This window comes from Hyla sarda, chromosome 8 (genome assembly GCF_029499605.1).
Source record: "Hyla sarda isolate aHylSar1 chromosome 8, aHylSar1.hap1, whole genome shotgun sequence".
NCBI lineage: Eukaryota > Metazoa > Chordata > Amphibia > Anura > Hylidae > Hyla > Hyla sarda.
In genome coordinates, this window is record NC_079196.1 from 33,843,907 (window position 1) to 33,866,902 (window position 22,996).

Below are 22,996 nucleotides of genomic sequence, written 5' to 3' on the forward strand. Positions count from 1 at the left end.
TCAATGAAAGTTTATGGGAAGGGGGCGCGACCGCTGTCACGCCCCCTTCCCATAGACTTTGGTTGAGGGGGCGGGCGTGATGTCACAAGGGGCCGGGTGTGACGTTACGAGGGGGCGGGCGCGAACACGGACCCCGCACACAGTGTTCGGAGTAATGAACTTCCGGACGCTGCGAGCGGAGCTCCAAACTGCAGGGCGGCGCACAACCCCTTTAGGAATCTGGGCCCATTAGAGGATTCTATGAAATCCTGGTGGAGCAGTCCAACCATGCCAGGTTTCAATTGTATCAAAGATATACAGTAATTTGGCAGTGCAGTAAACACTTGAAAATGATAAAAACATTAAAAAAGAACATTAACAAGGGGACACTAGGAGAGGGTCCCTAAAATGTTTAATAGGGTTGTATAGTTAAAAAAAAAAAAAAAATCCATATAAACTATTGGTGAATTCAGAGTTAATAAAGTGGGGTTCATCTGCTTCCTCATCACTTGGCCCGAGTGAAGAATGGATAAAAACGTTGTCTCTCGCTTTGGAGGACCATTCCTCAATTATGCATATAATCAATAATTTGAATGGAGATTGTGTAATACCTTGTTTCACCTGTGGGGGGTGCTGCAAAAACCAAAAGGACCCTCTTGGATTAGTGCATATAGCCATGACCCTCTACACAAAGAAGGAATTGCCCACATAACAGCCCACAAACACTTAAAGGGGTACTCCGCCAAAAAAAATCTTATCCCGTATCCAAAGGATAGGAGATAAGATGTCTGATCGCGGGGGGTCCCGCGGGGGTCCAGCACAGCACACCAGGTCTCCGTGCACAGAGCGAACTCACCTCCGTGTTGAATAACAAGCGACTACATCCGCTACGCCCCCTCTATTTATGTCTATGGGAGGAGGCGTGACGGCTACCTACTAGCTGCCACGCCCCCTCCCATAGACATGAATGGAGGGGGCGTGAGGTCACGAACACAGAAGCTCCAAGCTTCCGTGTTCCGGAAGACACCGCTGCCTGCCTGGAGGTCCTTTGGCTAGGGGATAAGATGTTTTTCGGCAGAGTACCCCTTTAAGAAGGCTATTAAAGAAAACTTCTCTTACGGTTTCCATCTATTACAGAGATTTTTTGAATTTTATAGTGCAAGCTGAGGCCGAGCTCTACAAAGAATTACAGAAGGTACCCGTGAGCAAAACTGACAATGTTTCATACCAAAGTCAAAGGGATATGTATTATTAAGGCAACAACCCACGTGATTGTACCACACCAAACAGAAGTAGACAGAATACAAATCGGCACCAATATAGCTAAAAATATCCCCGCTTGCTGAATTGGGATTATAGGGGCATTCTGTAACTAAACCGGGATCATGGGAGGTGCTCACGCCGAATAACAAGATAACGGTAAGTGTAAACTCATGAAGATAGGTGACGGAGCACTCACCCGGTAAAACATCCCAGGCTGGCAGGTAGTCAATGATGCATGATCATCTCTTGGTGGGGAGGCGGTGGATGGTCCGGGGGGAGATACGGTCCTTGGTCGGCATCTGAGCTCCCCCGAACCATCCACCGCCTCCCCACCAAGAGATGATCATGTGTCATTGACAACCTGGGACGTTTTACCGGGTGAGTGCTCCGTTACCTATCTTCATGCGTTTAAACCCATGTGATCGGTTTGGGACCCCCAGAATGCTAGGGTCCAGGCCGACTGTATCCCTTTTTATAATGGGTGATGCAGGTGACAGGACCCCGTAAGAAAGAACCCAGAAGGAACCAACTCAAGGATCACAAGAGGAGATGAGGAGCAAACATACAAGTTTGGTCAGAAGATCCAGAAGTTGAAATGATCTAACTCAACAGGGTTCGTGTTATATCTTTCTAATACAGATGTATATATATATATATATATATATATATATATATATATATATATATATATATATACCCAGGGTCCAGCATTTCTTCCTGGCTCCGGCAAACTGGGAAAAAGCAAAGCCCCAACCCTGACGTAGGCGGGATGCCATGTACTTTGTGTTCAGCATTTTGCAGTTTCCATCCTCCTTCCCAGCCGCTATACGGCCTATTTAGAGAGTGGTCTTCTCCTCCTCCCACCTCCTCCACCACCACCAGCTGTGCCCGTATGGCCAATGTTTGCATCATAGAAAATCAGTAGCTGGAAATATTATCCCCCCTCCCCCCACCCCCTTCATATTTCACACGTATAAACGTTCATGTCTGCATCCATGAATCTGGGACGTGCACAGACAATTTGGGAGGCAGGGGCTCAAGTAGAAAAAAAAGGGCACCTGTCATTATTTAAAAAAAAGAACCTCACATTTGTTAACACAACACAGTTCATGAGATAAGGGACCTCTGGCAGTCTTGTCAGCTGAATGGGACCCGCATTACCCCACAAAGGTCCCGATCAGTGAGGGCATCATAGGGCAGGTGCTTTTAAAGGGCCCCCTTTTGAGTCTGTGTGTGCACATCCCAGCCATGAATAATAATAATAATCATCATACTAATAATAATATCATCCTACCTGTCTTAGGATGAAGCTCGTAGAGGTGGTACTCCCATCGGACCTCTTCAGTCTACTCCTCCTAGAAGCAGTCCCTCTCGACACCTCAACAACAATAGGGAAATTCTCTTAAGCACATCGAAACCGGACTAAGGGTGGGTTCACACCACGATTTTTCTATACAGTTTTTTAAAAAACGTATTCTAAAAAAAACGGACCTAACCGTACTCAACCGTATGCCTTAAAAATCAACCGTATTGTTTAAAACGGTTACAAATTAGTAGTCCGGTTACAAACAGTTGTATACGGTTTTTATATTGAAAAATTGTTGTTTTCTTTAAAATTTCAATAAAGTTTCAGTTGTTCTATTGAAATTTCAAGGGAAGTAAGAGGGGTTTGCAAACTAGGTTTAAAAACCGTATAGGACAAACCCGAACAGAACCGCAATAACATACGGTTCTCATAGAGTCCCATGTTAAAAATAACCGTATACGGTTAAAATGCGGTTTTTGAACAGGACCAAAAAAACGTGGTAGGCCAGGTTTTTTTTTTTTCCCGGAAAAATAAAAAAAAAGTAAAAAACCGTATGGTTTGAAAACCTGATGCAACCGTATGAATTATGGCAAATATGGTTTTGAATGGAAAGTCTATGGCCACGGTTTTCTGTACGGTTGTATACTTTAAAAAAAAAAAAAAACGTACTGCGAAACCGTAGAGAAAAATCGTGGTGTGAACCCACCCTAACATTCCTCTCTATCTGCTAGACTCGAATTGGGATCTGAGTGACTTTTTCATATTTCCAATCAAGCAATATACAGGAGAACATGCATACGTAGACCTCCTACAGACCAGTGGTCTCAAACTGTGGCCCTATAGATGTTGCAAAACTTCAACTCCCAGCATGCCCGGACAGCCAACGGCTGTCCGGGCATGCTGGGAGTTGAAGTTTTGCACCACAGCTTCAGACCAAGGTATTAGGTTGGGTTCACACCACGTTTTTGCTATATTGTTTTCAATCAGTTTTTCTAAAGAAAACCGCATGGCAAAAAAAACGGATGGAACCGTATGGGAAAAGGTTAACCGTATGCGTTTTTAAACTGTATACTCTTTTTAAAAGTGCAAACATAGAAAAAAACCACACCTGCACTCACCGCAAGGGTACCGCAATTCCGGCCTCACTCAAACGGTGCCTACAATCCACGATCGGGCATATCAGAAGTGGAGCGCTCAGAGAAGGCGACTGCCGGCGGTTTCACGCAATCACTATGCGCTTCATCCGGCCGGATGAAGCGCATAGTGATTGCGTGAAACCGCCGGCAGTCGCCTTCTCTGAGCGCTCCACTTCTGATATGCCCGATCGTGGATTGTAGGCACTGTTTGAGTGAGGCCGGAATTGCGGTACCCTTGCGGTGAGTGCAGGTGTGGTTTTTTTCTATGTTTGCTCTTTTACTGATATCGTTCTGTTTCACCTAGCACCTCCGATGGGACCCCATGTGCAAGTACCTATCTGTTGTATACCTCCGAAGTGTATCCTTTGTTTTTAGACCCTGTGGTTACTAGCAGTGCCACTTGTTCTTCTTCTACATTGGTTTTCTTTTTAAAAGTGCATACGGTTCCCTCCGTTTTTTATTTAAAAAAACAACATTTGTTTTTGAAAATGTCCATTTTTAATGGGAGGGGTGTTGGGTGGGGACTTTAGGATGCAAATGCGCAAAGTAAAAACCGTATATGGTTTCCCGTATGGAACCGTATACAAGTGCGTTTCCCATTGACGTCCATATTAAAGAAAAACAAAAAACTTTTGCGGTTGCAGTACAGTTTTTAAACCAGAGACAAAACCCTGGTCAACCACGCATCCTAAAGTCCCCACCCAACCCCCCTCCCATTAAAAATGGACAAAGTTTGAAAAAACTGATGTTTTTTTTTTATTTTTTTAAACCAACGGAACCGTAGGCACTTTTAAAAACAGTATACGGTTTACTTTTTCCCCATACAGTTCCATCCGGCTTTTTTTTCCATCCGGTTTACTTTATAAAAACTGATTGGAAACAGTATGGTAAAAACGTGGTGTTCACACCATGTTTTTCAAATACGGTTACCGTATACGGTTTTCCGCTTAAAAACATATGGCAAAAACCGTATACAACCGTTTGACTCCAAATTAAAACGTATACGGTTTTCCCCCGTACGGTTCTATCCGTTTGAATCAGTTTTTGCCAACGGTTTTGCTATTTTGTTGGAATTAGTTTTCCAGCAATTTAATAAAGTTATTATTGTTCTATTGAAATTCCAATCTGCGCATGTGTCAACTCCAAAAACGGATTAGAAAAACAGTGTGCAACCGTATTCTGAAATTCTGTGTACGGTTCTTATAGACAACAATGTTAAAAGAACCGCATACGGTTCGCATACGGTTTTCCAACCAGAGGCAAAAACGTGGTCGACAGCGTTTTTGTCTACGGTTGAAAAATCGGCAAAACCGTATCCGAGGCAAAACGGATGCAACCGTAACAACATTTGGAATACGGTTTATAATGCATTCTCTATGCATACGGTTTCGGATACGGTCGTATACGTTTCTTTTGCGGAAAACCGTATACAGTTACCGTATTTGAAAAACGTGTTGTGAACCCAGCCTTATACATTATCTCCCCCAAATACTTATCCTATAACTACAGAAGGATACGGTCAATCTACCAACATCCCCGGTTGTGCCCCCGTCTGGCTCTGTGCCCATTGCTTTCACACATGGTTCCATGGGGTTAACTTGACCAGGGACATCCCATCCCATCCCATGACCGAAAAAGAGTTGTACCTGGAAGATCGGCGTGTGCATCGCTTCCGTTATTCCATTTTTCGGGAAGGAATTTCTGGACATGTCTACAAGAAGAACATGAGTGAAAGAAGATCACCGTGTAAGATCACCGATGCTCATCGAGTCTTCTTGCACGAGGTCCCACTAGCTCTTCACCATCATCATCACCACCATCGTCGTTCCTTCTCCTACAAAGCCGGCATCTTCATTGCCACAGCTCCGAACGCAGCATCCGAGAGCGAAGAACTGACTGCTAAAGCCTCGGCTGTATCACTGATGCTGAGCAAAGTCTGTGCAGCTCGGGAGCTAGTCCTCAGTTCACACCGGCAGAGACATCCACCCTCCTTCTTCTCGTACAGCCTGCCAGAAGTCAAGGTGCTTGCCAGCTATGACCTACCTTCTCAAGGTCTTCCAGGAAGAGTGAGCCGGACTGGCAGCCTTGAAATGTAGATTTAGCACCAGACTGTGATAGGCTGCCGATTCTCCCAAGACCTGCCTCAACCGAGGAGATGGGAATTAACCTGTGATGACCCAGAGGCAATGTTTAGAGGTTTTTTTTTTTTTTCTTCGTTTTTTTGGGGGGGTATTGTAAGACTTCTCCGAGCTTCTTACTTCAGTGCTGCGTATGTGTCACTTGCTGTATTCCAGTCAGGATTCTTCACTGAAGCTTTTTAGACTATTTTAGCAACTACCAGCAGATGAAAAAATAAAAAAAACAATGCACGGCCATATGTCCCTGTACACATTAACGTTCCCTGGTACTTTGTGGAGGACAGTCTGTGCGGATCGCACTGCAGCCTTCTTTCCCTGTTCTTTCCTCCAGCCTCTCGGAATCCTTTATACTGCACCAAGTTTAGCAGAGTCTTGGGAAGGAGCCAGACAACCGGTACCTTGATGTTCTTGCTCGCTCACTGTTCCTAGAGACTATTATTTGGAATCTTACCATCCCCTTTTTTTTATGTTGTAAGTAGGGCAATTTTACTGTTCCTTGTCGTTCCTGGAAAACTTAAAGGAGCCGCAAAAGCAGCTTATAAAATATAAAAAGGAATGCGGCTATTGTATGTGTGCAATGAATGCAAAAATAGCTGATAACAGGGAACGGTAGAATTCACGCACGCTGAAAGGAAACGAGAGACTTTCGGTTTTATGCCTCGTTCAGGAGATGCACAGACTTCAAGGGGGACTCCGGAGGAAAGGGAAAAAAATTCAAATCAACTTGTGCCAAAAAATTATGCAGATTTGTAAATTACTTCTATATAAAATCTTAATCCTTCCAGTACTTATCAGCTGCTGTATGCTCCAGAAGAAGTTGTATAGTTCTTTCCAGTCTGACCACAGTGCTCTCTGCTGACACTTCTGTCTGTCTCGGGAACTGTTCAGAGTAGGAACAAATCCCCGTAGCAAACCTCTCCTGCTCTGGGCAGTTCCTGATACGGACAGAGGTGGTAGCAAAGAGCACTGTGGTCAGGCTGGGAAAAAAACTACACAACTGCATACAGCAGCTGATAAGATATAAAAAAAAAACATTCCCCCCCCCCCCCCCCCACTGGAGTACCCCTTTAAGGATGGAAAGGAAAGAAGTACTTGTGATTAAAAGACTGAACTCTTCCAATAAAAAATAATAATAATAATAATAAAAACAGCACCACATCTGTCCTCAGGTTGTGTGTAGTATTGCAACTTATTTACACTGAGGTGAATGGAGTCAAGTTGTAATACCAAACACAACCTTAAGACTGTTGTGGCGCTGTCTTTGGAAGAAATTCGTCATCCAGTTTTGAAGAGAAAAAGTTATAGAGCAGGAGGAGCCGAGCAGATTGATATATAGTTTTGTGAAAGAGGATTCAGTAGAACGTGTCGTCATTTATATCTCTGCTCTTTTTGGGCTTTGGGGTCCAGTGGGCGGCCCCAATGATTGATTGACAGCTTTTCACAGACTTTTGATTCCATATAAAGATTGCTGTCAATCCTGCCCATTGGACTCCTAAGCTCATAAAGAGGACTGAAAAGGATATTCCCATCTTAAGTCACGGTATATGGCTAGGGCAGGGTTTTCCAACCAGGGTGCCTCCAGCTGTTCCAAAACTACAACTCTCAGCATGCCCGGACTGCTGGCTGGAGGAAAAGCTGAGAGAAATGGGGTATGTGGTCAGCCAAGATAACACTTTACATTACCAAGCTTATAACTTTAGCATGTGCAGCTATATGAAGGTAATTTCATTTGGCTGGAGTTCTCCTTTAAAACAGCATAGCAGAGAAAGAGATCAGCAGAAGAGACGGCCATTTTGTGCCCAGCGGCCACATTGCTAGGATATGACATCACAGTATGATCCGGGGCAAGTCCGACCTTTGGGAAAAATCATAATCCTTCCAGTACTTATCAGCTGCTGTGTGCTCCAGAGGAAGTTGCATAGTCCTTTCCAGTCTGCTCTCTGCTGACACCCCTGCGGAGTACCCCTTTAACTAAAAAGCAACTCATACTGAACTATATTACTCTTACGAGTTTCTCCTGCTGTATAACTTTCTGCTCGTGTCTTTCTCAGTAACCTCCTGAGGAAGACACAAAAACGTACGTTCGAGGGTTAAGCATGACACCTGCACATTCTTAACAACTGTGGGTAAGGCTTGATTATATATTAATCATCATTACCTTGGAATATATAGAAACCTGGGGGGGGGGGGGATTCTGGGCAGGGGAATATGCAAATCAGCTCATTACATCACCTTTTCAGGCGATGTTCCCTGGTATCAGCTTAGCTCCAGTTACGGAATATAAAAAGCTAATCGGGATTAATGCCAAGCCAGAACTCTCTCTCCAGAAGGAAAGAGTACCCATCTGCATGATGCAGATGGGTACTCTTTCCTTCTGGAGAGAGTTCTGGCTTGGCATTAATCCAGATTAGCTTTTTATATTCCGTAACTGGAGCTAAGCTGATACCAGGGAACATTGCCTGAAAAGGTGATGTAATGAGCTGATTTGCATATTCCCCTATATACATATATATATATATATATATATATATATATATATATATACTCTCCTCTTCTAAATCAGTGTTTCCTAGCCAGGGTGCCTCCAGCTGTTGCAAAACTACAACTCCCAGCATGCCCGGACAGCCGAAGGCTGTCCGGGCATGCTGGGAGTTTTAGTTTTGCAACAGCTGGAGGCACCCTGGTTGGGAAGCACTGTTCTATACGTATACGCAATTCTGCGCTGACAATATAGTAGTTTATATAGTAGCTATATAGTAGTTTTTATATATAAATTTTTACGAGAGTAGCATGAGCAATGCATCCAGTTCCTATTAAAATGTCCCCAAGAGATGACATTTCATTCAGCATCTATGGTCAAGATCTGGCCAGAAAACCGTTGCTCCTTACAAAAACAGCTCCACACCCCTCCACAGGTTACATGTGGTATTACAGCTCTGCCCCCATTGACTTTAATAGAGCTCAGCTGCAGTGACAGACACAGCCCCAAGCACAGATGTGGCAATGTTTCTGGATGAAAGCAGCCATGTTTGTTTTTTGCTAATCTATTGCAACTTTAAAGGGGTATTTCAGGATTTTATTATAATTTTTTTTTTTATTCGACTATGCTACAGGGGCTGTACAGTTAGTGTAATTCATAATATAGTGTCTGTACCTGTGTTTGATGACTGGTCTCGCAATTCTTCTGTGATCTTCGCCCCAATGTTCATTTTCATCAGCATACAAAGTGTTGTCTCTGGCCTTTTCCGGGTTACAGTGCGGCTCGAGACATTACATCACTAGTCAGGTGTTGAAAGAGAGCGTGTCTGTGCTTCACTGGGTAAGGCTACTGCTGGGTGGGAGGGAGATCATTTTCCACAGGACTGCAGGGAATTGTAGTTTCATGAACAGCATGCAAGGAAGGAAGCCTAGCTGTGCTGCAATGGGTGGGGTGACTGATATGTAGGAGGGACTCTGGGACTTGTAGTTTTAGGGAGGAAACTCAAACAGGAAATAGCCATTTCGCAAAAAGAAAGCAGCACCGTTATGGTGGACTCAGAACACAGCCATTGAGCCCAAAGACAAGCACAGATCCTTCTTAAAGGGGTATTCCAGGAAAAATAATAGATAGATACATATATATATATATATATATATATATATATATATATATGAATATATATATATATATATATATGAGAGAGAGTTAAACAGATTTGTAAATTACTTCTATAATTTTTTTTTAACCCTTTCAGTACTTCAGAGCTGCTGAAGTTGAGTTGTTCTTTTCTGTCTAAGTGCTCTCTGGTGACACCTGTCTCGGGAACTGTCCAGAGTAGAAGCAAATCCCCATAGAAAACCTCTTCTACTCTTTGCAGTTCCCGAGACAAGCAGAGATGTCAGCAGAGAGCACTGTTGTCAGCCAGAAAAGACCAACTCAACTTCAGCAGCTGATTATTGATGGAAAGATTAAGAATTTTTAATAGAAGTAATTTACAAATCTGTTTAATTTTCTGGAGCCACTTGATATATATATATATATATTTAAAAAAAAAAAAGTTTTTCCTGGAATACCCCTTTAAGCATGTCCATTACTGTCTGGCAGGTAAGTACTAAAATCACCTTATGGTGGAGAACCCCTTTAAGGCAAGTTTTTTTTTTTTCTCCTGTAAATTTTGTGCAGCGAATCTCAGCAAAGCGAACGTTCTCCTTCAGCCGTCTCACCGAGGGAGTTCTGTGCAGAAACCAAGCGCTAAGGATTCTTTCCTGCTCCTGGCATAACCGGCTTTGAAGTGAAAGTTTCATTAGGAGTTGAAATACTTTTAATAACTTTCCATTTTGACGTTACTCTCGGCTTTCGGTGGGAGAGACAAATAGATATGTAAAGAGTCGGGATCGGCAAGGAAACCGTGTAGATGTTCAAAATGAGATATAGTAGAGCTGGAGAGGGGTTTAAAGGGGTACTACTGTGCTGACAACTTATCCCCTAACTAAAGGATAGGGGATAATGTGCCTGATCGTGTGGGGGCCGGCCGCTGGGGACCCCCGCGATCTCGGACGCAGCACCCCGCTCTCATCAGGCCCCAGAGCGAACATCCGCTCCGGATCTTATGACGGGTGATCGTGACGTCACAGCTCCGCCCCCGTGTGACATCACGCTCCACCCCCACAATGCAAGTCTATGGCAGGGGCGAGACAGCTGTCTCACCCCTGCCATAGACTTACATTGAGGGGGCGGAGCGTGACGTCACATGGGGGCGGAGCCGTGACATCACTATACTCCGGCCCCGTGATCGGCAGTCATCAGACCTGATGAGAGCGGGGTGCTGCGTGCGAGATCGCGGGGGTCCCCAGCAGCGGTCAGGCAACTTATTCCCTATCCTTTAGATAGGGGATATGTTGTCAGCACCGTAGTACCCCTTTAAAGATGGGCAAGGAGAGTAACGGGAGGACTACAAGACCCAGAAAGATTATCAGAATTATTGTTATTATTTAGTTTAGAAAAAAAAAATGCTTAGGGGCGACCTCATAACTATGTATAAATATATCAGGGGGCCGTACAGCAATCTCTCCCATGATTTATTTATACCCAGCATTTATAACAAGGGGGCATCTTCTATGTCTAGAGTAGTGGTCTCAAACTGTGGCCCTCCAGATGTTGCAAAACTTCCACTCCCAGCATGCCATGACGGTCACAGTTTGAGCCGACTGGTCTAGAAAAAAGAAGGGTTTCTTACACCAGCACAGACAGGGTTCTTTACTGTAAGAGCAGTGAGAATATGTAACTCACTAAATAAGTTCAAAAGGGCGCTGGATACATTTCTAGAGAGTAAGCGCCCATTCACACGCCGGAATGTCCAACCAGAAAAATTCCAGGAGGACATTCCACAGACAGCGGGTGCCAGCAGGAAAAGCCAGTGCTAGGACCGCTGGGAAATGGGCCATCTCCATACACGGCAATGCATTTCTGAGCCGATTCCACAAGAAAGAATTGAAATGTTCCTTCTTTCTGCAGAGTCCAAAGTTCGAATTTTTGCGCAAGATGTTTCCGTCACAGAATTCTGTCATTTGCAGAGTGCAGAAGAATCCCAATGAAAACAATGAGAGTCTGCTTCAACAAAATTTCCGAGTGGAATTTTTCTACCAGAAATATTCGGAAATTCCACTGTGTGAACGGGCCTAATAATATTACAGGTTATAGTCACTAAATCTTGCAGAGATATCAGATATCCAGGTATTTATTATAATAAAGTGCTGCGGAATCTGTTAGCGCTACATAAATAAAATTATTATTATTATTTCTAGATGTGGAGTCAGAAAGGAAATTTTCTCCCCAAAAATAAGAATAATTGGCTTCTACCTCAGGGGATTTTTGTGCTTTCCTTTGGATCAACGCTATAGAACTGGGCTGAACTGTGTGGACTCGTCTTTGTTTGTTTCCCAACCAGTGTTTCACCTCCTCTTGCAAAACTACAATTCCCAGCAGGCCTGGAGAGCCAAAGGCCAGTCTGGCAACAGTGCTCTCTACTGCCACCTCTGTCCATATCAGAAACTGTCCGGAGCAGAAGAGGTTTGCTATGGGGATTTGCTCCTGCTCTGGACAGGATCCTGACATGGACAGAGGTGGCAGCAGAGAGCAATGTGGTCAGACTGTTAAGAACTACACAACTTCCTCTGGCGCATACAGCAGCTGATAGGTACTGGAAGGATTAAGATGTTTAAATAGAAGTAATTTAATAATTTAGTAATCTGTTTAACTTTCTGGCACCAGTTGAACTGAGATTATATATATATATATATATATATATACATTTTTATTTATTTATTTTTTACTCCAGAGTACCCCTTTAATATTCTCTATACTTTCATATACGGTAGTTTTCTAGGAACAGAATATACAGTATTCCATAATCCAGCACCCCATGATTCCAACAGAATAGAATGTTACTGTAGAATCTTGTATTCCAAATTTTTCCTTTTTGTTTTTGAATGAGAAAAACTGCAATGTTTCCTGTCCATGTTAATAATGATATACAATAATAATAAAAATATTTACAATATTATTACAATAATAATATTAAATAATAATAACAATAATATATAAAATAATAATATAAAATAAAAATAATATAATAATAATATTATTATGATAATATAAAATAAATAATATATAAAATAATAATATAAAATATATAAAATAATAAAAATAATATATACAATAATATTATGATAATATTAAATAATAATAAATAATATATAAAATAATAATGATAATTATAATATATAAAATAATAATGATAATAATGTTAACAATAATAATGATAATAATAATAACAAACACTTTTTGGCAGAATTTTTTTCTTTTAATTGGTAACAATCCTGAAAATAAATATAACAATTTAGTATTGTGCAAAGAGAGAGAGAGAGAGAGAGAGAGAGAGAGAACGAGAATAAGCAAACATCCCATGAACACCATGAAACCTTTTTCCGTAACGCCATAGCGAAAAATAAAATAATTATTACACTATCTACATAGTATCTTTCTGATAAAGTGATAAGATTACAAGTCAAACTGAATCTTCTGCCGCCATCACTGCCCGCCCTCTATGACATCACAATGCTGCCGTATATATATCTATATACAAACTTAAAGAGTAGCCCCCCCCCCCCTCCTTCCCAAAAGAGAAATGGTTTATGTACGGTAAATAAGATATAAAATTTCACATAGACATCTGTCTATATAAGACGCCGGCGAGCTGCGTCTTTTTTTTTTTTTTTTTTTTCCTCGAGCGGCTGTTGAACTACAAGTACCAGCATGCCCTCTTGCTTGACGTTCGTCGACAGCGGCACACGGTTCGCAATTTTTTGCTCTATATACACTATTTATACTTTTTTATATGCCATAAACTATGTCATCTGTAAAAGCGACCGGTCTACAACGATTCCCTCCCAGACATGGCGTTAGGCAGATCCGCGATGGCCGTTGTTTTATGGAATTGCGTTCGGACACGACAGTAAGAAATAAAATAAAAATTTAAAGGGAGGTTGATGAATCTGTGCTTCCCAATTATGGTGCCTCCAGCTGTTGCAAAACTACAACTCCCAGCATGCCCGGACAGCCGTTGGCTGTCCGGGCATGCTGGGAGTTGTAGTTTTGCAACAGCTGGAGGCACTCAGGTTGGAAAACACAATGTTACTGCAGTCTGGTATATACTGCTGGTATATTAGGGAGTTGCACTGTAAGCAATTTTTCAGTACATAGTTTCCTTGACAAGTTCCATTAATCTGCTTAAAAAAAATAAAAAATAAATAAAGTAGACCCCATTGGATAGCTGTTAGGGTATAAAAGCAAACTGTACCTTTCCTGGAGCACATGGTGGTGGCCAAACAAAAAAAAAAAAACCTTATTTAAAAATTTTCAGCCAAGTGTCAAAGGGGTGGAGCTGAGCTGCTTAGAGCCATAGTCTGCCACGCCTCCTCACTCACCAACACCTCCCAGACCCTCCTTGACTGATCTAAAGAGCCCTATATAATTGGTCAAGGAGTGCTGGGAGGTGAGGGCAAGCAGGGAGGTGTTTCAGGATGTGGCACTTGAGCAGCTGAACTCCGCCTCCGTGACACTTGAGGTGATTTTTATAAGTTTGACAGCCACCATCAGCTCCAGGATAGGTACTTTTTGTTTTTAGACCTCAACAGCTAACTAATGGTGTCAGTAGCCCTTAGCAGCAAATACAGCCGACAGATTTGAGAGGGGGGGGGGGTTAGGCCGAGTTAGCATCAGCGTTGGGCTCCGTTGAGAGGAACTCCACTGGCAAAGCCTGTTAACACTGTAGGACTTCAGTAATTTTCAGCAAGCAGTAATTTTTTTTTCTCCGCTCAACTCCTTTGAAACAACGGACACCTGATGGAAACCAGGCGGACCCCAGTCACAGTCAATGGGACCCATTCCTTGTGCTCTGAACCGATCAGGGCCCACTTGGTGCAACAAAAACCGAACGGACCCCCGAACAGGACGAAGCACAATGCTGATGTGACCTTAGCCTAATCCAGCCTGTAAAATGGATGGCCAACCACTATTTGTTTTTAGTAGCACCGATGCAAGGAACTGCAATAGTGTCCCATTCAAGTGGGGCACCGCTGCTACCCGTAGTAGTGACTCTGAGGAGAAGCCACATTGCCAATGTTTGCTCTCCCGATTCTGTCAGAATAGAGAGGATAGACAGGCAGCTGCAATGCATGGTCCCAGAGCAGCGTTTCCCAACCAGGGTGCCTCCAGCTGTAGCAAAACTACAACTCTCAGCATGCCTGGACAGCCGATGGCTCTCCAGGCATGCTGAGAGTTCTAGATTTGCAACAGCTGGAGGCACCCTGGTTGGGAAACACTGTCCTAGAGTTCCTCTGCTCTCAATTGATAGAATGTTAGCACCTATTATGTAAATTGAATAGAAAAAAAAAAAAAATCTTTCAAATACAGCTCCACGCCTGTCTCCAGGTTGTCTGTGGTATTACAACTTGGCTCCATTCACTTATATAGAACTGAGTTGCAGTACCACACCCAACCTGGAGACAGACGGGGAGCGGTTTTTGATAGAAAGTAGCTGTGTTTTTCAATTCCTGGACAACCCCCCCTTTAAGGATGTGTTCACACATTGAGGTGTTTTATTTTTTTTTTTTTTTTAACAAAGCCAGGAATCGATCATAAACGAGGGACTTAATTTTTTCCTGTATTCACACCCATTCCTGTCTTTGCATTCAGTAATGCATTAAAAAACCTGAAGGTGTGAACAGGTCCTAATGGCTGCCTGTAATGAAATTCCCCAGCAGATATAACATTGACATAAATTCTCTCTCTGTGCAAGGGTTAAAGGGGTTGAACAGGATTAGAAAGATATGGCGGCTTCTTGGAAGAAAAACAAAAAACTAACAGTCACAGCCGTCCATGGTTTGTCAGCACAACTCAATGGAGAACAGATGCAATACCGTTCACAGCCTGAAAACAGATGTGGTGCTGTTTAAGGGGAAAAAAAAGCAACTCCTAATTTTGTACAACCCCTTTCGAGAGGCACTTTTAGAACATTGTTTTCTTTTTACGTTTTTGTTAGGGTAGGGTCACACACAGCGCATCCGCAGCGTATCTGATGCTGGGGATGTGCTGCCGGCAGTCAAAGCGGGACTACAGAGCAAGTTTCCTGCTGCAGAGGGGTAGCTCTGTGTGTCCGGTCTAGGCTGTTGGCGAGAAATCCACCTCTACGAGCAGACACACAGAGCTACAGAGAGCTTGCTCTGCTATCAGCGCATTCGCTGTGTGTGACCCTGCCCTTAAAGTGCAGTTTCCTCTATCACAGTCCCTATCACTCGCCACATTCATGGAAAAAGAAAACAAGAGGTTAATAGCCAGGGATATCCCTATGGCAGGTCTCCGTGGTACCTAGTCAGCATCTACGATCCAGCATCAGGGAAGGACGTGGCAGAGGTTACAATACTAGATACACAACAGATTCGTTACTATAAAAAAATATAAGCTGCAGTACAAAAATTTTTGACTGGTGGGCGAATACACAGATCAGAGATAGGACGCTGGAAGACCCCTAAAGACAAAGGACTAGAGGGAGAGCCCGGCCCTCCTAGTGCTGAAGCCCTTGCTTACTGCAGTGCCTTCTAAAGGGGGAGGAGCAATTAAGTGTCCCACCCTAGTGCCCTGGAATTACAATGTCTTAAAGGGGTATTCCAGGAAAAAACTTTATATATATATATATATATATATATATATATATATATATATATATATATATATATATATATATATATATATATATATATATATATATCAACTGGCTCCAGAAAGTTAAACAGATTTGTAAATTACTTCTATAAAAAAATATTACTATTTCCAATAATTATCAGCTGCTGAAGTTGAGTTGTTCTTTTCTGTCTGGCAACACTGCTCTCTGCTGACATCTCTGCTTGTCTCGGGAACTGCACAGAGTAGAATAGGTTTGCTATGGGGATTTGCTTCTACTTTGGACAGTTCCCGAGACAGGTGTCATCAGAGAGCACTTAGACAGAAAAGAACAACTCAACTTCAGCAGATCATAAGTACTGAAAGGATACAGATTTTTTTAATAGAAGTAATTTACAAATCTGTTTAACTCTCTAGAGCTAGTTGATATATATATAAAAAATGTTTTTTCCTGGATAACATCCTGGATTTTTTATTTCACATGAACTGGTTCCAGAAAGTGAAACAGATTTGTAAATTATTACAGTTTCAAAATCTTAATCCTTCCAGTACATATCAGCTGCTGTATGATCCACAGGAAGTTGTGTAGTTCTTTCCATGCATTCATTCTTGCTCTGGACAGTTCCTGACAAGGACAGAGGTGTCAGCAGAGAGCACTGTGGTCAGACTGGAAAGAACTACACAACTTACAGCAGCGGATAAGTACTGGAAGGATTAAGATTTTTATATAGAAGTAATTCACAAAGCTGCATAACTTTCTGGCATGGGCTGATTTGAAACATTTTGTTTCCTTCAGAGTACCCCTTTAAAACAGTTGTTTAAAAAAATAAATAAAAAAAATAAAAGGCCCCACTATTTCCTCCAGAAATAGCGCCACACTTGTCCCTAGGCCGCGTTGGTAATTGCAGCTTGATTTTGCTTACATGTGAACCTAAGTGCTTAAGGGCATTTAAACAAAACAAAACTCCAGAGAATATATTTATTTGAAAAATTTCTATTTACATTTTTTTTCTGAAAATTCACCTGTTCACGGAAATGTTAGGATGAAAGCGAATGTAACAAATCCATGACCGCTCAGAGGACTTGTCAATTGGCTTTGCCAGATTCCTGAATGCGATTCTGCCTAGTTATATATCAGCTGGGGTCTAGAAAAACAGGGTGGATATACCGTTCAGGATCTTGGGAAAGCCGGGTGACAAACGGATATATCAGGAGATTCCAGCAATGGCTTGATGCAACTAACCAGGGGGATGGTAAGCAAAATACCATCTTATCTAGTTTATCCATGGCTCTTTAGCTGTTGCAAAACTACAACTCCCAGCATGCCCTGACAGCCTATGGCTGTCAGGGCATGCTGGGAGTTGTAGTTTTGCAACAGCTGGCTTTCGACAGTAAAACAATGCTTTTAATTGACGACAATTAGCTATGTAATGAGTCTTACAGGCAATGCTCCATGGGGGGAAAAAAAGTATGCAAAGTAGTTCCCCACCCAAAAGAAGAAAGCTGCCTCACCATCGCCACCTACTGGAATTAGTAACCTAATAATATCAATGTTAGACCTTTCCAAAGGCATTATATAACCAGCCCGGCAGTATTCTCCTCCACAGGATAGGTCATTAAGTGTCTGATCAGAGGGGTCCGATTGCTGGGACCCCCGTGATCTCCTAAATGGTGCCTCGATTCTCCCAGCTGCATGGAACAGCAGAAGGCACACACTCCCATAGACAATGTATGGAGCGCATGCCAACACACCGCTTCATGCAGTGGAGAGAGCTGGGGGCTCATAAGGGGTCCTAGCAATCGGACCCCGGTAATCAGGCACTTATCCCCTATTTTGTGGATGGTGGATACGTTTTTAAGTGCTGTAGTGCTGACTGCAGAGCGAGTTTCCTGCTGCAGAGGGGTAGCTCTGTGTGTCCGCTCTTGGCTGTGGGCGAGAAATCCACCTCTACGAGCAGACACACAGAGCTACAGAGAGCTTGCTCTGCTATCAGCACATTCACAGATTTATGTGGATGCGCTGTGTGTGACCCTGCCACTAAAGTGCAGTTTCCTCCATCACAGTCCCTATCACTCGCCACATTCATCTGGTTTATCGAAAGCCAGCTGTTGCAAAACTACAACTCCCAGCATGCCCTGACAGCCAAAGGCTGTCAGGGCGTGCTGGGAGTTGTAGTTTTGCAACAGCTAGAGAGCCATGGATAAACTAGATTACCCTTTTCAGGTGCCCATACCCCCCCCCCTCCCCCAAGAAAAACTGTTGACCAAATGTTCCTTTACCCAATACACATGAATGTGTATTGAAATGCTTGGTTGAACATCAATGTGTTCTAAATGGGGAGAAGGGAGGTGGTAAGCTGCTGCCAGACAGCAGTGGCTTATCACCCAGGAAACAAAAAAGGTAGGGCTGTTGAAATACAATGGGGGAGATTTATTAAAACCTGTCCAGAGGGAAAAGCTGCTGAGTTGCCCATAGCAACCAATCAGATCGCTTCTTACATTTTGCAGAGGCCTTGTTAAAAATGAAAGCAGTGATCTGATTGGTTGCTATGGACAACTCAGCAACTTTTCCCTCTGGACAGGTTTTTTATAAATCTCCCCCCAATATGCCTAATCCTTCTCCCCCCCCCAGAAAACATCTAGGGGGAGATTTATCAAAACCTGTCCAGAGGAAAAGTTGCCGAATTGCCCATAGCAACCAATCAGATCGCTTCTTTCATTTTCAAAGAGGCCTGTGAAAAAATAAAAGAGGAGATCTGATTGGTTGCTATTGGCAACTACACCGTTCTTCCTCTACACTGATTTTGATAAATCTCCCCCCTAATGGGTGGATAGTCCGGGGGGCCCCTATACGTATTCGACTAAGCTGTATAGGGCGTTAGCCACCTCCAGTAAGTGGCAGTAGAGAGTCACTTTTCTTCCTTCTGGGGGACAGCTCATTTGCACACAATGGTGGAGATTTAGCAAAACCCGTCCAGAGGAAAAGTGGCTGAGTTGCCCATAGCAACCAATCAGATCGCTTCTTTCATTTTGCAGAGGCCTTGTTAAAAATGAAAGTAGCGATCTGATTGGTTGCTATGGGCAACTCAGCAGCTTTTCCTCTGGACAGGTTTTGATAAATCACCCCCAAATCCTATTAAGTTATACGTCCCGGCTCTCGGCGCCCCCAGCTGTATGTTCCGCCATTCTCCGCTAAGGGAACCATAGAAAACCTTTCTAAATAATTTGCTTCCCACCTGATGTGACTTGCTTTTTGTTTCCCCACTTATTTATTCAGCAGAGATTTCACAGCTCTCAAGTATCCGTGACTCATTCATGAAAGCCGACCCTGAGCGAGCGGGCGGGCGGGCGGGCGGGCGAGCGGTCTTGCTGCTCAGCTCCCATTTTTCTCACATTTCACCAGCCCCCTCATTGCGCCGATAAATTGTTTCCCTGCAAAATATCTAAAAATGCTTTACAACCCCATTCAGCTATCAATCTGGGAACATAAAAGAAACCAGGTCCCTATATAGCAGTGTTTCCCAACCAGGGTGCCTCCAGCTGTTGCAAAACTACAACTCCCAGCATGCCCGGACAGCCGTTGGCTGTCCGGGCATGCTGGGAGTTGTAGTTTTGCAACAGCTGGAGGCACCCTGGTTGGGAAACACTGCTATATAGACTGCTATACACACACACACACACACAATTCTAATGTCATCACATGGTGATAACGCACATAATGTCATGTGACCGCGACAAACCCATTTATTGAGATAATCGCAAATCACGTGAAATTTTGTTGAGACTGCACCACAACGCCCCCCTGTGAGATAGGTCACTATGGAGAATGGTCAAGGATTGGAATAAAGATATGTTTAGAAACAGCGCCACTCCTGCCCAGGGGCTGTGTATGGTATTGCAGCTCCACTTTATTAAAGGGGTACTCCGGAGGAAAACTCTTTTTTTTTTTTTAAATGAACTGGTGCCAGAAAGTTAAACATATTTGTAAATTACTTAATTTTACTATTCAAAAAATCTTTACCCTTCCAGTACTTTTTAGCAGCTGTATGCTACAGAGGAAATTCTTTTCTTTTTGAATTTCTTTTTTTTCCCCCCCGTCTTGTCCACAGTGCTCTCTGCTGACACCTCTGTCCGTGTCAGGAACTGTCCAGAGCAGCGTAGGTTTGCTATGGGGATTTTCTCCTCCTCTGGACAGTTCCTGACACGGACAGAGGTGTCAGCAGAGAGCACTGTGGACAAGACGAAAAAAGAAATTAAAAAAGAAAGGGTTTTCCACAAGAGTACCCCTTTAAAACAAATGACACTAAGCTACACAGCCCAAGGATGGAAGTGGTGGTGTTTTATGGGGGAGGGAAAAAAATATATATATTTTTTTTCTCTTATATTTGTCAAAACCTTTAGGATTTATTCACATGTTGCAGTAAAATCAAGATTAGATAGGATACAAATTTTATTCTCTGGTGTCAAGTGTCAAAGAGGTGTTCCAAAGGCCCTGAAGTGCTGAGGACTGGAACATCTCGTTTACTCTCCCATCCCTGCTTGATTGACAGTCCGATGAAAGCCAAGCCCTGTTTCCAAAGATTTGGAAACAGGGCTCAGCTGTCAGCTGACTGTCAATCAGGGAAATGAGGGGGGGGAGTAAGACAGCGTTCCAGCCCACAGCATTTTAAATGTGTTTTAGAAGAACAGACAGATATATATAAGGTACCATGTGTCTCCTTGTCCTAGTAACTAACAGGGTCAGCGTTTTGGAATGTGAATTACAGCTGACAGATTCCCTTTAATGTTGTCATGGGCAGGAGATTGTCCTGTTTCTCAGGTGTCACACAGGAAGGGGCAGACATATATACAAAGGCTGGCCATAGACTTTAGATAGCTTTCTTCTGATGCCTACATACATAATGAACACTTAGCTCATGTGAGCATGCATATATGAGAGACGAGAGGAAGCCAATGACTGACTCCTCTGGTGACGGCTTACCTCCCCGAGAACAAAAACATTTGAGTAAGTTGAAATCAAACATAAAAGGATTCTTCACTACCTCAGCATCTGCCATCGGCGGAAGGTCAGGAGGCCTCCATAGATGGATGACCGATCCGGCTGAAATCACGTGATTAAAGGGGTACTCCGGTGAAATTTAATTTTTTTTTTACCAACTGGTGCAAGAAAGTTAAAACAGATTTGTAAATGACTTCTATTAAAAAATCTTAATCCTGCCACTACTTATTAGCTGCTGAATACTACAGAGGAAATTCTTTTCTTTTTGGAACACAGTGCTCTCTGCTGACATCACGAGCACAGTGCTCTCCGGAAAGTTCTTAAAATGGACAGAGATGTCAGCAGAGTAGGAGAAAATCCCCATAGCAAACATATGCTGCTCTGGACAGTTCCTAAAATGGACAGAGATGTCAGCAGAGAGCACTGTGGTCATGATGTCAGCAGAGAGCTCTGTGTTCCAAAAAGAAAAGAATTTCCTCTGTAGTATTCAGCAGCTAATAAGTACTGGAAGGATTAAGATTTCTTAATAGAAATAATTTACAAATCTGTTTGACTTTCTGGCACCGGTTGATTTTTAAAAAAAGTAATAAAATAAATAAAGTTTTCCACCGGAGTACCCCTTTAAGGTATGTCCAGACACATTTTTATAAGAAACAGACCTTGCGGGACATTTGCTCCCATTGTTTTAAAGGAAAAAATGATGTCAGAAGAATTAGAACCAGTTACCTTCTTTTCAGTCTTTCAGCTCTTTACCGTGGTACATAAAAACTCGGCTATTTTTTACATCCTCTTAATTGAAACCAGTTGGCAAAATTCTGCTCCGTTAATCACTATGTAACCTTCTGCGGCTGGAGTTATAGCAACGTAATAGTCACGGGAAGCGCTGCCACCCGCAAATAGCTACGCCCCGGTGCCTCCGTCTGGCGGGAGAAGGTGCACACCGAACAGACTGTCGGAAATCTCAGACTTGGATTATGGTCGGTTTTACAAAAAAAAAATTAAATAAAAAAAAAAACAATATTCTGATCTAACATGTATGAAAAACCATTTTTGTGGAGCGGTGATCTAAAGTGCGCTTCCCCTTTAAAAGAACATGTCACGGTTTACGTCTACATAGTGAGTTAAGTAACTTTGCAAATACTTTCCATTTATTTATTTATTTTTTTTATCCATTTCGTAGAGCTGCTGGTTGCCGGCAGAAACAGACAGCGGGTCATCACCACTCTGTAGTCAGTCATGTGACCAAGCGCCGGCAGAATCAAGATACAATCGACGTGTTTATAAATTACATAATAGTCGGTACAACAAACAGAAAGCTATTTGCAAAGTTACTAAACGTTTCGTGTAGAACTAAACGGTGGAATGTTGCAAAATGCTGTTCGAAAGTAGAGTTTTCCTTTAAGAGACTCGTGACACGAAGATGAACAGAGAGGTCTTTCGGGGCTACAGTCTCAGAGCAGGGGCTGCTGGTAGTAATTTGGGGCTTGTTGAGGGATAGAGTGTAAGGGGGCAGCCATTGTGTAGCCAGGTCCTGGAGGCAAAGAAGACGTAGTGTTCTGATAGGCTGACATATCGGCGGACATTCCCATGGGATGGCCGTAATTTGAATATTGAGCATGTGAAACCGCGTCATGTCCGGTGCTGAAATAAAATAAAAGAAGACATTATATGTGATAACCAATAAACATATGTACCCTAAAGGGGTACTCCGCCCCTAGACATCTTATCCCCTATACAAAGGATAGGGGATAAGATGTCTGATTGCGGGGGTCCCGCCGCTGGGGACCCCTGCGATCTCTCCTGCAGCCCCCTCTGTCATCAGCTGCACGGAGCGAATGCTCCGTGCAGCTGATGACAGAGGGGGCTGCAGGAGAGATCGCAGGGGTCCCCAGCGGCGGGACCCCGGCAATCAGACATCCTTTGGATAGGGGGATAAGATGTCTAGGGGTGGAGTAC

At 43.1% G+C, this 22,996-nt stretch overlaps 2 protein-coding genes across 5 annotated transcripts in view; both read right to left on the reverse strand.

The window, feature by feature from the left end:
* CACNB4 (calcium voltage-gated channel auxiliary subunit beta 4) overlaps positions 1-5,467 on the reverse strand; it is a 216,805-nt gene extending 211,338 nt beyond the window's left edge. For all 3 annotated transcript variants that reach the window (XR_008847118.1, XR_008847117.1, XM_056535300.1), the window contains exons 1-2: positions 5,331-5,467; positions 2,537-2,620 (exon numbers count right to left, since the gene is read on the reverse strand). Coding sequence is in view for 1 of the 3 variants with exons in the window: in XM_056535300.1 (XP_056391275.1) it covers positions 2,537-2,620; positions 5,331-5,393 (147 nt within the window). In the remaining 2 variants the exon portion in view is untranslated. The remainder of the gene's footprint in view (positions 1-2,536; positions 2,621-5,330) is intronic.
* Positions 5,468-22,195: 16,728 nt separating this feature from the next.
* STAM2 (signal transducing adaptor molecule 2) overlaps positions 22,196-22,996 on the reverse strand; it is a 66,000-nt gene continuing 65,199 nt past the window's right edge. For both annotated transcript variants that reach the window (XM_056535301.1, XM_056535302.1), the window contains exon 14: positions 22,196-22,681. In XM_056535301.1, the coding sequence (XP_056391276.1) occupies positions 22,492-22,681 (190 nt within the window). In that variant the 3' untranslated portion in view covers positions 22,196-22,491. The remainder of the gene's footprint in view (positions 22,682-22,996) is intronic.